General features: G+C 47.5%; 7 protein-coding genes and 1 non-coding gene across 8 annotated transcripts; 4 read left to right on the top strand and 4 right to left on the bottom strand.

Moving 5' to 3' along the window:
- Window positions 1-794: 794 nt before the first annotated feature.
- FOXG_21109 (uncharacterized protein) lies at window positions 795-1,614 on the bottom strand (the record flags this gene model as incomplete). The annotated part of the gene is made up of 2 exons (XM_018401449.1): window positions 795-972; window positions 1,481-1,614. 2 exons carry the CDS (start codon window positions 1,612-1,614, stop codon window positions 795-797), a joined length of 312 nt encoding a protein of 103 aa, XP_018252394.1.
- Window positions 1,615-2,004: 390 nt separating this feature from the next.
- FOXG_13225 (uncharacterized protein) lies at window positions 2,005-4,519 on the bottom strand. The gene is made up of 4 exons (XM_018393178.1): window positions 3,672-4,519; window positions 3,083-3,622; window positions 2,513-3,022; window positions 2,005-2,461 (listed from the first exon to the last, which is right to left on the bottom strand). Exons 1-4 carry the CDS (start codon window positions 4,436-4,438, stop codon window positions 2,137-2,139), a joined length of 2,142 nt encoding a protein of 713 aa, XP_018252393.1. The 5' UTR covers window positions 4,439-4,519; the 3' UTR covers window positions 2,005-2,136.
- A 772-nt stretch (window positions 4,520-5,291) lies between these two features.
- On the bottom strand, window positions 5,292-6,603 carry FOXG_13224 (uncharacterized protein; the record flags this gene model as incomplete). Its single annotated transcript, XM_018393177.1, has 2 exons — window positions 5,292-5,941; window positions 5,988-6,603. 2 exons carry the CDS (start codon window positions 6,601-6,603, stop codon window positions 5,292-5,294), a joined length of 1,266 nt encoding a protein of 421 aa, XP_018252392.1.
- Window positions 6,604-6,991: 388 nt separating this feature from the next.
- Window positions 6,992-8,502, top strand: FOXG_21108 (uncharacterized protein). Its single transcript, XM_018401448.1, has 2 exons — window positions 6,992-7,093; window positions 7,140-8,502. Exons 1-2 carry the CDS (start codon window positions 7,026-7,028, stop codon window positions 8,365-8,367), a joined length of 1,296 nt encoding a protein of 431 aa, XP_018252391.1. The 5' UTR covers window positions 6,992-7,025; the 3' UTR covers window positions 8,368-8,502.
- On the bottom strand, window positions 8,225-9,316 carry FOXG_13223 (uncharacterized protein). The gene has a single exon (XM_018393176.1). It carries the CDS (start codon window positions 9,253-9,255, stop codon window positions 8,443-8,445), a length of 813 nt encoding a protein of 270 aa, XP_018252390.1. The 5' UTR covers window positions 9,256-9,316; the 3' UTR covers window positions 8,225-8,442.
- A 792-nt stretch (window positions 9,317-10,108) lies between these two features.
- FOXG_13222 (uncharacterized protein) lies at window positions 10,109-11,558 on the top strand. Its single transcript, XM_018393175.1, has one exon. It carries the CDS (start codon window positions 10,131-10,133, stop codon window positions 11,415-11,417), a length of 1,287 nt encoding a protein of 428 aa, XP_018252389.1. The 5' UTR covers window positions 10,109-10,130; the 3' UTR covers window positions 11,418-11,558.
- Window positions 11,559-11,943: 385 nt separating this feature from the next.
- Window positions 11,944-13,234, top strand: FOXG_13221 (uncharacterized protein). The gene has a single exon (XM_018393174.1). The coding sequence runs from the start codon at window positions 11,999-12,001 to the stop codon at window positions 13,013-13,015; it is 1,017 nt and encodes a 338-aa protein (XP_018252388.1). The 5' UTR covers window positions 11,944-11,998; the 3' UTR covers window positions 13,016-13,234.
- Window positions 13,235-14,864: 1,630 nt separating this feature from the next.
- Window positions 14,865-14,957, top strand: FOXG_21107. The gene has a single exon. It is a non-coding gene; the product is annotated as a tRNA-Phe (tRNA).
- The last annotated feature ends 266 nt before the right edge of the window (window positions 14,958-15,223 follow it).

Genomic DNA, 15,223 nt, shown 5'->3' with positions numbered 1-15,223 from the left:
TCTGGAAGGTTTTCAGTGTCACTTACTGATCCAGAGGACATCTAGAAGACATGGCATAAGTAACTAGGAAATAAAAGAATTCAATGACCGCGATGGCCAAGAGGACACATAATATTTGCTGTAAAACTACCTAAATTTTCATGTCCCCAGAGAGGTTCACTAACTACCAAGTAGCATGTACGTGACGATCGCAGTAGATAAATACAGACTGTTTGGTAGGGATTTGTCATCTACAAATCGTGTGTCAAGCATCTGATCCTGATGACCACGCCTCCTTACCGTAGATAAGCCTTGCCCGCCGCTCCTTCTCCTCCCGCTTGATGCGACACGGATCGCATTCAACGTTGCCCTTTTCAGTATCGCTATCCTTCCATATGCCAATTGAGCATTTTGCTTCCTTTCCGTGCCCATTAACCTCGCGGCACCTGTTTAGGAAATTTCGGTGTGAAGTTTCTGTAGTGCATGAAATGCATTGTATAGATGTGCGAACAAGACGACACATGGTTATACTAAGTCTCGCCGGTTGTAAATAATAATGAGAATTGCGGTGCGAACTTGAAGCTTGAAATGCTAGATAGGGATGTAGTAAGTTTGTTGAAGTTTGAGAGTAGAAGGATATCTCTATTCTTGTTGCTGTGAGGGGGATTATGTAGTCCGCCATTATGGCGTTCACTAGTGATTCAATGCATGACCAGTGACAAACGTGGTGATACACACAGGCAGGGACCCTTTGTCACTTCCAGTGAGATCTGTGAGTGAATGTGATTTTGTGTCTAGGGATGCTTCGGAAAGGTCTACTGAATCCACAAATCTTCGTCATCCACTAACAGAGTATCCAGCAGTTTCCGCTCTTCTTCAAGCTCTCTGATCTCTTTCAAGCACTTGGTGCATTCCCCTTCTCCAATCTCCTCTCGATCAGGCATAAGCCGGCCTAATCCACAATGTCCCCAACCAGACTTTTTCTTGACGGTTCTGCACAATTCTACGTCGAATTCGCATGAATATTTAACTCCGCAGGTTTTGCAAAGAAGTGATATCAAGGTTTGGGAACACATGTTGTAAAGAACAGCTTTCCTTTCCGATGACTTTATCGGTGGTGGTGTGAGATGTGAGGATGTATATGGTCTAGGGCAGATGATTTGTAGCAGATATTGGTGGAATTAAACAGGTGAACTTCTATTGATAACGGTCAATGGGACGAAGGCGACTCTTTTTAAAATGCTTTCTCGTTGAATCTAGTAGTGATGCGATGTACAGTCCATTGCGTACAGTGATGAACTCATCAGCAACAGCCTTCATTCACGTTTAATTGTTGGCTTAACCTTTTCATGAATCATCGCCAGGCCTGATTAGAAGGTGCTCATATTACTCATTCTGATATATATACGACCACGCTTCTGAATCTCAAGGCGACTGGGCGTGGTATCTTTTTCACTGTACTCTTAGACCCTTCCTCCCGAGCTATGTCAATTCTACCTACTCCTCCAGTATGGTTTCGAGCGTTGCCTTTCTCTCTTCTTCCTCGCGTTTCTCTCGGCAGTTGTCACATTCTCCTCCCTCCTCCTCTAGTTCTATTTGCATAACTCCTGTGTCGCATTCTCCCCACTCAGCCATTTCTGGTAAGTTATCGCAAGTGTCAGTGGTTGAACTAGTCTTGTACGGATGCCTGCAGGTCGAACAGAGAGTCGACAAATAGTACATGTAGCACATTGTGAATGTCGTCGGGTGTATTATTCTCGCTTATGTCTTCTGTAAGAGCTGGGTATTTAGATTAAATTCTTTGGTCAGGTTGAGATTGCTGGTGTTGCGAATTCTGAGATTGAAGATTCCCACGGTCCGCCAAGCTATGACAATATATAGTCGGGCTGACACTGTGGTTCACTGGTGAGTCGCCTGTGTGATACCAAAGATTCAATCTTAAATAAAGCTTATTGCTCCTAGTATATCTATGAACTGCGGTATTCTCAGTAACACATTCAAAACATTCATTGGCAGCAAGCAAGATGAGGCGCATTTGAAGGTATATTATGTACTAATCCAGAGCCACTATAGTAAACATAAATCGGATAGGATTACATAAAATATTTAAAAAATTGTAGAAGTGAATAATGCCGCCCTATTCATTAACATCCTCCATTACTGGAGGGAAAAGTCATCGAAGACGAAGTCAGGGAACCCACTTGCGTCTGTACACTCAACAGTGATGGACATGGATTCAGCCGAATCAGCCGCTGTGAAACTGTAGTCAAAGGATTGATACTGATACGCAGTGACCTGATCATCAAGCTCAAGGGTTTGAGACACTGAACCAAAGACAATCTTGAATGAGCAAGTGCTGGGAACGTATGCAGATCCAGCAGACCAGTTGAACTGGAGAGTATACGCCCCACCTGCATTCAAGGAACCAGCCAGCGGTTTGGTGAGTGTCGCCGACTTCTTGGATGATCCAAGTTGGACATACCTAGGCTGAGTTAGGATACTGTTACATAGAATTAAAGTGTAAGATACTCACAGGAAGTTGTCGCCTGAGTTGGGTGAGGGGCCGTCAGATGTGCTTCCAGCTCTGATCGTCATACCCTTGGTGCCAAACCAAGCATAAGTACTATCCTCAGTAGCTTGGATCTCAAAGCTGGGATTCTCAATGAGTGACCCTGTCACGGGATATGCCTCGCAGCCGCCAACTCTGATCAGTGCCGTATCATCGACGTAGACTGATCCTACCTCAAGGTCATTGCCATCACAGACAAAGACAATTTGAAGGACAATGCTACCGGCTGGCATTTCGAAGCGAACTGAGTAGAGAGTGTAGCCAGTTGATGAAGTTGCTCCGAACTTGACTTCGGCTGCGGAGAATCCAACCAGGTCACTATAGCCGCCGCTAATGTAGCACCGGCCGCTATCTGGTAGGGTTTTGGGCTTCCAGAAGAAGTGATAATCATAGGTCTCGCCGGCTACAAGATTTGAGGAGTCGATGTATTGCTCGAGGAAGGTGCCATCGCTGCGAGTTCCGCTGGGGAGAAGTCTACTGATGGTTAGTTACAACTTTCCTCAACCTAGAATGTACGAGAACATGAAAACTTACGCCTCTCGCTCTCCGGTTCGGGCGTTGGACACATCTTGCACAAATTCTCCCCTGCTGAAGAAGGCCCATGCTTGGTCCTCGTCATCAGCTTCAAACCCGGGGACTTGAACAACGTTCACAGGGCAGTGAGGAGCCTCTGGCTGTGCAGGCACGAGGAGAGTAGACTTAGGGGGAGCATTGGGATCGACGGGAGTAGCATCGCACGCGTTGGTAGAGTCCAGAACCGAGGTGTCATCGATGTTGATTGTAGCTGTGTACTCGTTGCCTACACCAGGACAGGAAACGCCAATCTCGATAGCTGGGTCCAAGTTATCCTGTGCAATGAAGCTCGAGGTGTACTGGTGGTATTCAGAGTCAGACGGAAGCGGCACCTGCTTCAATGTCGTGTAGTAGTCGAAGGTAGCAAACAGGAAACATTGTGTGCTGACGGACGGCGGGTTTGCGACGGCATACCAGAAGCTAACTGTATATTCTGAGCCTGGAGTTATATGAATACGTTGTTCCATGCGACGTTCCTGTCCGTCGGGGACAGGTAGAACACTTTTTGAGATTAGCTTGCGGTTTCAATAAAGGGGGAATGACAATGTACCCTAGGTAATCACCAGTTCGAGCTTGGTCGGGGTCGTATTCAACATCGCCACCGCCCCAGTAGAATCCCCAAACAGACCCGTCGTCTGAAGCCTCAAAGCCGGGCTGTCTGAGCAGGTTGGTGGGCTCAACACAGACCGATGTTGTGGTTGTAGGCTCTGACGAAGTTGTTGTGGTATCCGCGGTGGTGGTAGGATTGGCAGTTGTCGTAGTATCAGCAGATGTCGTGGATTCATCAGACGTAGTAGCTTCGGTAGAAGTCACGTCAGTAGGAGCCGAGGTTTCAGCAGTAGTAGTCGGGACGCCTGATGTTGTGGAGTCGATGGATGCCGATGTCTCAGTGGACATGGTCGAAGCACCAGAGGTCGTGGACTCGGCAGAGGTCACAGCATCGCCTGACGTGGTAGGGCTGCCAGATGTAGTGAGGTCGACAGAGATCGTGTGAGTGCTGGAGGTCTCGATAGTTGAGACATCTGAAGTTGTCGGGTTGCTTGACGAAACAATAGTTTCACTGCTAGACACGGATTGAGTTCCAGATGTCGTAGGGTTGGTAGCAGTTGTTTCGTCAGACGAAGATGCGTGATCTGTTGATGTTGTGGCGATAGTACCACTTCCCGAGGTTGAGGTCGAGACAATCGGCGCCGAGGTCGGTGTTCCGGAACCGGACTGGCTTAGTGAAGTCCTGGTCGATGGGCGACACAGACCTGCGTTGACACCCAAGAGGTTCGCTGCTGCATAAGCGACTCCGATAGCCTTGAGCGACACCATCTTAAAAGAGTGACTATTGAACGAATGACTATTTCACAACTTGGTGAAAGGAAGGATGCAGCGTCAAAAGCTGACTCGACAAGGGACCAGCCCATAACATATACCGTTCACGAGAATGTCGGAGAGAAAACCCCGTATAAAACGCCAAGTCGCACCACTTTGGTTCGCAGTCGAGTTATTCCCAAATTGTGAAGGTGAGTCTAAATCGGTCGTTAAACGCTGACTGTTGATCAGCTGAATTACATTTAGTGAACTCGTGAAGGATCAATAGTCTGGTTGACCTTATTTAGTGTAGAGCTGAGATTGGTCAGGATACTTAGTGTGGATCGGAAGTAGCTGTATCGAGCCGTTGGGGGCGTTTACCTGCTGTGCCTTGCATATTTAAAATTATCTACCCCTGAACTTTTGGCTTGGCATCCTCCTTCTTTATTTTTCGACACTATCGATTTCAACACAAACTATTGCCTGTTGCTAAACCTCAATGGATATCAGCCTAAATAATTGCGTTTACAAAACCCCTTAAGCCCGGTGATGCTGGTGCATTTTGCGCTAAATAGCATGATCGAAAATCTGTTTGTGAAAGTTGCTTAACAGGTGAGTCAGCCATCACGTCACTGAGGCTTGCTAGCGCTGTAACCCAGACTTGTGATGCATGTTTAACGTCTACGATGAGATCGTGGCTTGTGGTTTAGTGCGCAGCATTGTGCAGCCATAGACTGTTGTAAATAGTGTGTGCAGTATTGCTGAGGTGTAAGTGAGTCAACATGGTCATTCTCTGGCATCTAAATTGACCGTTACCGTATACTCATGGTCTTGAGGTTTTAATGTCGGCACCAAGTAAAGAAGGGTCTCTCTACTGTACCCTGGCATACTGAAGAGGCCACTGGACTTCCACGCCCAACTCCTTCGCAGCTGTCAGCACAAAACCCGCATCTCGTAAAAACTGTCTCCCAACCATGACCAAGTCCGCCTGAGGCTCTTTGTATTTTTCTTTCTCCGCGTTTCCGTTCGTTCCATGCATCTCCGGCGCTGCCTTATACCCAGCATTTCCTTGAACAACATTCTCAGCCATGACGGGGTTGTCGATGAACCCCACTGCAGCGATTAGCAGCTCGATGCCATCAGCCTTGATAGCCTGTCGAATCTGATATGCAAGATCGATATGATAGTAGGGGTGAACGTCGATCTTTTGGTCGTTATGGTTACCACCAGAGGACACATCAAGAATGTCAACGCCAGCCTCAGGAAGAAGCTTTGCGAGTCTGATGGAGTTTTCCAATGTCCAGCAATCCTGGCCGCTCCACTCCATCCACTCAACGGCAGAAATGCGCAATGAGAGAACAACAGTCTCAGGTATGGCATTACGGACAGCTTCAAGAACACGAAAAAGGAATCTTGTTCTGTTCTCAAAAGAGCCACCATATTCATCCATTCGGTGGTTCGTGAGAGGGGAGAGGAACGCGTTGATCAAATATCCGTGAGCGCCGTGGAGTTCGATGAAATCTGTAACAGTTAGTTGTAACTCGGTTATTGGGTATGCAATGCTTACCAACGCCGGCTTCAGCAGCTCTTCTAGCAGCACTAGCAAACTGCTCAACAGCAAGATCAATCTGCTCCCAGCCCATCTCTTTCGGCATTGGATATCCAGGACCATGGCAAATTGCACTCGGTGCCCAGACATCATTCGGCCAGCCACCTTGTTCCTGACTTGCAAGTGGGAAGTGCACCATAGGGTCGCCCTTGGCAAGCCACGGCGGGAGCATAGAACCCTTCTGACCAGAATGACAGAGCTGGACGCCCGCCTTCTGTCCTTGGGCATGGACGTAGTCAACAACTCGCTTCAAAGGTGCAATTTGGCTATCCTTCCAAAGGCCTGAATCTCCAGTTGAGACCCGACCATTAGGAGCTACGGCTGTAGCTTCAACCATGACGAGAGCTGCACCTTTAGTGGCGAAAGAACCGTAATGGACGAGATGAAAGTCAGTCAGATGTCCATCTTTGGCACTGAACATGCCCATGGGAGAGACGCCGATGCGGTTTTGGAGGGTAAGCCCGCGGACTTGAAGAGGGGCAAAAAGCGTCGATTTGACCTCATTCTCAGCGAGCGGTGTGCCAGGCATAGGTGACATGCTAGGGTATAATGGGATCGTCTTTTGAAATGACATTTTTCAAGGCGAGTGGTGTAGCTGAGATGGCTTCTTGAGTGTCGTGTTTTTTGGTTTGGGAAACTTGATGTAGACAATCATCTCTCATGATGGGATGGGCCAGATTTATACCTCGAAGTCGCCACAGAGGAGGACTCTCGGACATCTTTCGTCCGAATAGGACTTCAATGATATTACCAATCACCTCTTGATTGTCAATGTTGTTATAGAAAAGTTCCTTGAACTATCAAATACTTGAGGCTCGGCTTGACATCTTGGGACTAGTGCGTCGAATTGAACGAGCCGACCAATGGCTGCAGGCATAGTGCTCCACAACAGAAGAGATACCCCATTAGTAATACTTGTCGTGCAGTCATGTTGCAATCCTTCACCCCTCGAGCTGATTCACTCCCTTTGCTCAGATCTTCAAAGTGTCTCGGGCCATGAAGACTAAGGATTCCCGGAAGAAAAGATACGCTACGAAGGGCAAGACCGGCTGTATCACCTGTCGGTCAGTCACGATCCTTGCAACAGCAGCCAGTAGCTAATGGTTCCAGGATTCGTCGAGTTAAATGTGATGAAGACAAGCCGAGTTGTCATCGTTGCACCTCCACCGGCCGCAAGTGCGATGGCTATGACCTCGCTACCCTGGCCCCGAGCGGTAGACTTCAACTCCCACAGATAGTTTCTGGAGGCAGTGATCCCGAAAGCCAAGCCATCTACCAATTCCGAACCAGAATCGCAACACTTATCGCGTCTTCTTTCGACGCCGACTTCTGGACATATGATGTATTACACAAGTCAGATACATACACGCCCGTCCGACACGCCCTGGCAGCACTCGCGTCAGCATACCAGAAGTCTATCCTCCTCGGCATAAAGTCCACAAGCTGCGATCTGTTTATCTTTTCCCAGTACCAAAAGGCCATGAGATCTCTCTCCACCTGCTTTCAGGAGGCCAAAGCGCTCTCTACATCTGGAAAGCTGGCTGCCTTGGTTGCAAACTTCCTGTTCACGTATCTTTGCTCCTTGCAGGGTCTTCGCAAAGAAGCTCTCGTTCATCTGAGAAATGGCCTGGCACTCATTCATGAATGGGGGGATCTAAGAGCACATGGCCAACATATGATGACAGATATACTAGGCCTATACATGAGGTTGGATACACAAACGCGAGTCATCTCAACAGCCCATAGTATGTCCCTTTGCTGGGGAGGTCGCTCTCAACAAGAAACTCTGGACGATATTTCTGATACCCCCTCCGTGTGTACATTATTACGCCATCTCGATGCTATACACGGCCAATTACTCCAGCCTTCAAATATCCAAGCCTCATTGGTGTCCAGCGAATACTCCCTGAAGCTTTGGGACCGGCGGTTTGAGAGCCTAAGCATTACTTCTCAAGAAGAGGAGAAGCATGTGACCGCCCTCAGAATGCGAAGGGTGTTGGTCGAAGTGACCATGAATCGGGCAACTAGCACAAGCAATGGTGCAAAGAGCAATGTCGATACAGATTGCAAGACCATTCTTGATCTGGCCCTCCAGCTAATCCATGACCTTGGTCTTCGACCTGCCCAGGCCGGGTTTTATCTGGCCAACGGCCTTGTCGAAGCACTCTACTTTGTCGCTGTTACCAGCGAGGATTGGGACTTGCGACAGCAGGCCATACATATTTTACGACAATATCGGTTCACTGATGGAGTTTGGGGGAGTAATGCTGCTGCGGATCTGGCGGAGGGCCGACTACAGCGCGATATCTACAGGTATCGGCAGCAGCTCGAGGCATAAAGGGTGTCTAAAAGATACAAATGGTATTCTGTCATAGTATACAGTGGCTTCACCTTTCTACTACCTCATGTCATTCTATGCTCGCTTGAAGATCGTGATGCCTTGCTGCTCAGGATACCCAAGGAAAAGCCTCAGCTTTGGTAAAATATCCGAAAATGCAGGGAACTTCTCCAGGTCCAAGCCCCTCCCATCCTCTCCATCAATCTTGAATGGTCTCATGCTGAGCTTGTTCTGCTCAATATCCTCCAGCGAAAATTGCAGTGGCAGGATGCAAGCAACTTGAGGCGTCTTCAAACTTTTGCCAATCATTCCAGCGATCTGATCCAGCCAACCCGGCACCGCAGGATCAGCGAATGACATGACAATGCAGCCACCGGCCTGTACCAAAGGATCGCTTGTGTCGGCATTGGGTTTTGGGAGCCATAATTCGGTCTTGATTTGTGATAATGCGGGTTTCGTTTGCTGATCCAGAGATTTCCAGATTGCGAAACCCTGGTCATCTGCTTGGTGAGAGTCGACGGCAAACATGTAACAGTTGTTGTATTTATCTTGGTCGTCAAGATTCTGATTCGAGTTGGCCTGGATAGTTGCGCATGAAGCGATGAGAGAAAGTTCGACGACCTGCTCTTCTGATCCGCCACGGGCCTTCTTCTTTTCGCTATCATCTGCCTCCAGATTCTTATCCGACGCCGCATCATTGCCGCTACCAATTCGTTGTAGAGAGGTCAATTGTCTCCGAACCGTGGCTTCATCGCCATGAAGAATGGCTACTGCCAAGAGTACTTGCACGCCGAGAAGAAAGGTCAGGCCAGCTGTACTCCAGATGTAGGGTGAGGCTTTGACTGACGCCTCAACCCATGTCACGATGGCATGAACGTACTCATCCATGATAAAGTTTGCAGAACAAGTATTAAGGGGATGATATTTTACTTTAGTGGGCGAACCTTCATTAAAGCTCCTGAGCGGACGGTTTGCCAAGCAATTTGAAGAGGCGCAATCATCTCCACGTGCTAATTTTAATACACTGATTGGCGAAAATGGCGACGCCAAGCGATTTTTGCAGGTAAGGTTTTATGGACCAGATTAAAGGTGAAAATTATTTTCAACAGCATATGGACAGTCTGAATCGTGAAAGCCTTTTTTGCAAGGCAAGGTCACGAGACCTGATGATGCCGTCGCGAAAATCACGGCCTTTCCTGCAAGCGAACGAGGTTAACCGTAAAGCTTTCCAGGGTAGCCACGGAAAATCCGCGTGGGACCCCAATCTGAAGTTTTTTCACGAATGAATAAGTTTAAATAAATGATTTTTTTGCAATCTTGGTTATCTCCGTCTTCAATGTTGGGCGAATGAGGAATTCGATACGGCGTAGCAGCGCGCAAGTCAAGGTCAATACCACTCGCAGCGACGCAAAGTCACCTGGCTACGCGTCAAAATCGCATCAAGATTCACGGTGCTAAATTTAACATTTCACAACTGACTCTCTAACCTCTCAACACTCGGTATTCTCGGTGAGTGACAAACCCAATATCTGAGTCATTCCAGGCATCTACACCAGATCTGGTCCATACACAGAATAAATCCCTTTCCCCTACATGAATAGACAAACTTCTCCCTGAATCTATAAATAATTTCTACCCAGGCATGATCCGCGTCTGTGCACTTTCACTCCGCATTCTGAAATCTGTCTTGATCGCCCTAACCTCGCCAAGCCTCACCCATTCTCGCTTACATAACCCGGCTTACCCCATACGGTCCACATAAAATGGCTCAATCCGTTACGTCACTAGACGCGCTAATCGCTCCAACCTCGAGTCCACAACACACCACTCCAAACATCGTATCACGTCTCTCCTCACTATCTTTATCCAACGAACCAGACATGGTGGCCATTCCTCTTCATCATGGCGCTCACTGCGATAGCCTCGCGCGGCTCACGGATGAGATTCTCGTGTCGATACTGGAAACACTGCCCAAGCATGACCTCTGCAGCGTGTCGCGGTTGAACAAGCGCTATCATGCCCTCGCGGATGCTGTCCTGTATAATACGGTTCAGTGGCTTAAACCGGAGCTTCATCTCATCTTTAGTCAATCGCTTAATCGACGACCAAGGCGAGGATCTGCTATCGAGGGGGTCAAGCTGGCGTACCCGGCTTCAGAGTTAACACGTCTCATCTCCGACACGCTAGAGCCAACCAATTCGGTATCGCATACAATCTCAACCATGTCGAATCTCAAAACTCTCGATATCGCTGTACCGGTTGGTCTTCTGCACAGTATAGGGAATCTCTTCAACGGACCCTTCGATCTCGCTTGTCTGCAATCCTGTACCCTGTTCTACCAGGATGAGGCCGATCAGTACTGGGATCTCCAAGAGAACATCCACATCTTCACACATCCAACCCTCGAAACACTGGTCATCAAGCGAGCAAAATTAGACGACAGAGGCTTTGAGTTAATCGAGCGTCCACACAATACAGCGCTCAGCAAGCTCCACCTGATAGAATGCGACATCAACGACGACGCGCTCTCAGACGTGCTCATGTTCCCCGAAGCCCTCAAAGAATTCGTCCTCACCCAAAGAGAAGAACCGGAGCCCGAACTCGAAGAAAGCTCAGCTAGTATACGCGACTACATCCTCTCCCTAAAAGAACAATGCCACTCGTTAGAAACCATCACCATCGACTTCCCCATGCTAGCCAGCGCACGCCCCCTCGCCCTCCGCGAGTTCACCGCGCTAAAAACACTCCGCTTAAACTGGGACTATCAGCTTTTTGGAAAATCTACAAAGAAACCACGGCTACACTCTGTTGGACTACCGCCTGAATTAGAAACATTAGAGTTTTTTAATCCGTTGGGTACGGATGAAGAAGTTACGGATTTGTTTGTTAGTGCTATTGAGAGTTTGCATATAACTTGTAGGAAATTGAAGGAGTTGATTGTTTTGGTTGATGAGGATGAGGTTCCGAAGGAGGTTTTGGAGGCGGTTAAGAAGCAGGAGCAGTTGCATTTAAATGTCATTGGGGGAGATCTAGATGATGATGATGAATAGATGATGGGCGTTGGATAGAATGATTGAGTTGGACAAACATTACGAAACATAGAATAAATACACAGCGATTGTCTTTTGCATCTAAAGAAGAATCCATGCCGCGGGGGGGGGGGAACCATAATAGATAACCTTGCCCTCCGAAAGAAAGAGATCTTCCAACTTTAGGAATAACTACTCTAAAGGCCCACTAAACTACACCAAACTTACCTAAGTCTTTGGTGATAATATCGTTTGAGCGAGGTGATAAGTTCAAGTTCGATTCATTCCCAGGTCTGGCCGAAGGTCTAGTTGACAAAGCCCTTGAGGTGGGACATCTGTTCTACCACGTTAACTGGAGTATATCTTGGAACCTTCCATATAGCTCTAGTGATCCGAGCGCCCTCGATGGAAATTATGGGACAAAAGATATCTTGGAACCTATCGAAAACCTGATCGAGAAGGCAGTACCCGACCTTCTGTCGGATGTTACCGTGCGCTAAGAATAACCTCTCGGTACTTAACAGTCGCATCGGCCAGCTTCAATCCACCCTCAATCTAAAGACCTTTACTCATTCCATAACCTACAAAACCAAAACAGGAAAATGGGCAGCCTCGATAACTCCATTCCTCCATTCCCAGATGATCTGCCAATAGTGCCCATCGCCCGGATCTCATACTCCAAGCTCAAGAACTTGGACAAAGATGAGGTGATAAAGGTGCTCAAAGCTTCTCAATCAGACGGATTCTTCTATCTTGACCTCACCGATGACTCTGCCGGACAAGCTCTTCTGAACGACACTGAAGATATCCTCGCTATCTCGAAACGCGCTCTCAACATCCCTCTAGACAAAAAGATGGAATGCGTCGCAGAGCGGGGCAAAGAAATGTTCGGCTACAAACCCGCCGGGGCAGTTAAGCAGACTGATAAAGATGCACGACCCGATACAACTGAGTTCTTCAACGTGAGCAAAGATCACTTGTTGGGAAACTCTGAGGCACGAAAGTATCCTGCAGAGATAACCGATCGATGGACAGACTTGGGCAAATATGCTGAAAACTGTCACTCTTTGGGTCTTATGATCCTTCGCATTTTGGCGCAACAACTCGACCTACCATCCGATGAGTTTGCCAAGAGAAACAAGATCTCTTCACTTTCTGGAGATCATATCAGAATGACCAAAATGCCAGGTTGCGACGCTGCAGATGGTAATAGAATTGGTCTTGCCTCCCATACAGACTTTGGTAGCATCACCGTGTTGTTCAATTGGGTCGGTGGTCTGCAGATTCAATCTCACGACCCAGCAAAACAGGGAGAATGGGCATTTGTGAGGCCATTACCCGGACACGCTATTATCAATCTTGGCGATGCGATGGTCAAGTTCAGTAATGGACGTCTCAAGTCGGGAAAGCATCGCGTGGTGCCGTTACCAGGACCGCAAGGACGACTCGATCGGTACAGTTTGGTGTATTTCGTTAGACCGGCTGATGATGTGTTGATGGAGCCAGTTGAGCAGTACAAGGATGAACCCGTAGTTGCTGTTGGTGGGAAGGTTGGCGAAGAAAGGGTTTATACTGCTGGGGAGTGGTTGTCACGCAGGTTGAAACAGATGTCAAAGTAAAATAGCTCGGTTCAGTTGAGGAGACTTTTGGGAGTTCCGAATGATCCGTAATATCCGAAGTGTTCTTTCCCCACCGATACTGTATCATGAAAGTATGTATCAAAATACCACTCTCAAAAACACACTTCAGGCAGCATCCCAACTTTCATAATATGACGTTGGTTGCCAGGTAGCTTTACGTCAGCATTACATATCAAATAAATAAATAAATAAAGTGAGTATTGAATTTCTCGCCAAAAGACTTAGTGAACGGACTTGGCTCAGTTAATAGAGTGGTAATTTCCTTCTACATGATCTAATCGTTCGTGCAGGCCCGCCTTCTGCAAATTACCTCGCGCTCCCTGCGTCACTTATTGACCAAAGCATAGCTTGTAATCATTCCCTCGCCGCAGTGATAGCGACAGCTCGTATCACGACGAATTTCAGGGACACCAAAGTGGCCATAATACTTATAAGAGCCTGTGTCGATGGCATGGAACCAATCTTGGGGCAGGCCTCCTCCATTTGACCCTGGCATGCCAAAGCATATCCTTCTGAGATACGTCAAGACAACACAGCCTTTTTCCTTCTCGCAGTGGCCACACGCCACCTTCAAGGTGCGAAATGGGCTGCAGGCGTGCGGTCGGCCTGGGCCCTTGGATGCTCAGCCACCGCATGTGTAGGAAAAGAGCGTTTGAAACTTGTAAGTTACAGGAGTTTCCTGCTATCCTATTTTGCTTTGCGCTTCTGGCAGCGTTTGCACGCGTTGTCCTTTCTCATAAGCTTCCTAATTTCCTTTAGTCTCCAATCCGAGGAGTGGTACTTAGTACTCAAAACGATGACGTACCCGCCACGGAGATCCTTCGGGTTTCAGCCAATCTTCATAGCCATCAGAGCACCATTGACAGCAGAACTCCACCCCGTGCATCAGGCGCCGGAACCTCCGAGAAATTTGCCGCAAGGCAAAGAAAGCAAGCACGCATTCTCTATCACCTTTTGAGGAGAGCCAGGAGCTTATCATCAACAATATCTCATCAGGAAGTCTCTGCAGTCTAGAAGGCTCGGGAGACCCAAGAGATACATGGTCGTGGACAAGCTGTGTTTGATGAGGGAGCCCATTTCCGAGTGTTGAAAATGGTGGTTTCTTCCAAAGGCTTAGTTCTATTGCAGTTTCCCTCTTGTTCGTTTCGGCGTCGGTCCTTCTCATTGAATCATCATATCCTAGGTGATATTGATCAGTAATTCGAACTTTAAAGTGAGCATATCCTCGTACCTGTTCCATTGTTGGATGTATTTCCCCCCAAGTCGATTGGGCGAGAACCCGCTACGACAGTAGTTAGTTAACACATTGCTATATAGGACATATTTTCATACTGTATGATATCCAGAACATTCCTAAGATCAACAATATCATTAGTGTTATACAGCACGCATACAACACGTCAGCCATAGCACAATCAAATCGGAAAGTGAGGTATCTGCGAGAGGAAAGGAGAAGTAGGCGGGGCAGGGCAGAGTACCAGGAAAGTTTAAATGTTTTTATCATAGTGTGACACAACCACTTACTCACACGATGATTAGAAAGTCAGTGATGCCCTTGAAGTGTATTTCGTGAGGTTGCTACAAGGTTAGGTTTAGAGAACTCAAAGGCCGACATAGCGAGGTGAGGAGCGCAATATAAGCATCAGCTGGTAAGTCTATGAACTTCGAATAAAACTGTCGAAAATACATTTCGGGCAGTATACTAACTACCCAGATAATAGCCCAATATAGGATTTTCCAGCTTGCTGTCTAATTAAGTCTCACGGCAGACTTACCAAATGCACAATGCAATGATATGAGAAATAAGCAAAACCATAATTATTAGTCAGCGGGTTTAGCTCAGTTGGGAGAGCGTCAGACTGAAGTCAAACTTCAATTAATTGATATCTGAAGGTCGTGTGTTCGATCCACACAAACCGCAAGCCTTTGTTTTTGCCAAAATCTTCAACTCTGTCTATATGCACAGTAGATACACATTGTGTTTTGCCACATCATGCACGTTTCACACAAATAGTACTTCTTCATCTAGCCTTTCAGCAGCATAAGCGATATCTTCAAAGTCACTTGGCCATCCCACATTCAGGAATACGAGGTACCATTGGTCTGTTTTACCAAGACTTGCAGCAAACTATTAATCGTCTTTACCATTCCGGGTCTATCAGCCCACTTCGCCAATTGCGCTATTGA

The sequence above is a fragment of the Fusarium oxysporum genome, chromosome 12, assembly GCF_000149955.1.
Source record: "Fusarium oxysporum f. sp. lycopersici 4287 chromosome 12, whole genome shotgun sequence".
Lineage (NCBI taxonomy): Eukaryota > Fungi > Ascomycota > Sordariomycetes > Hypocreales > Nectriaceae > Fusarium > Fusarium oxysporum.
Note: the sequence above shows the minus strand (reverse complement) of the source record. Positions and strands in the feature narration are given on the sequence as shown.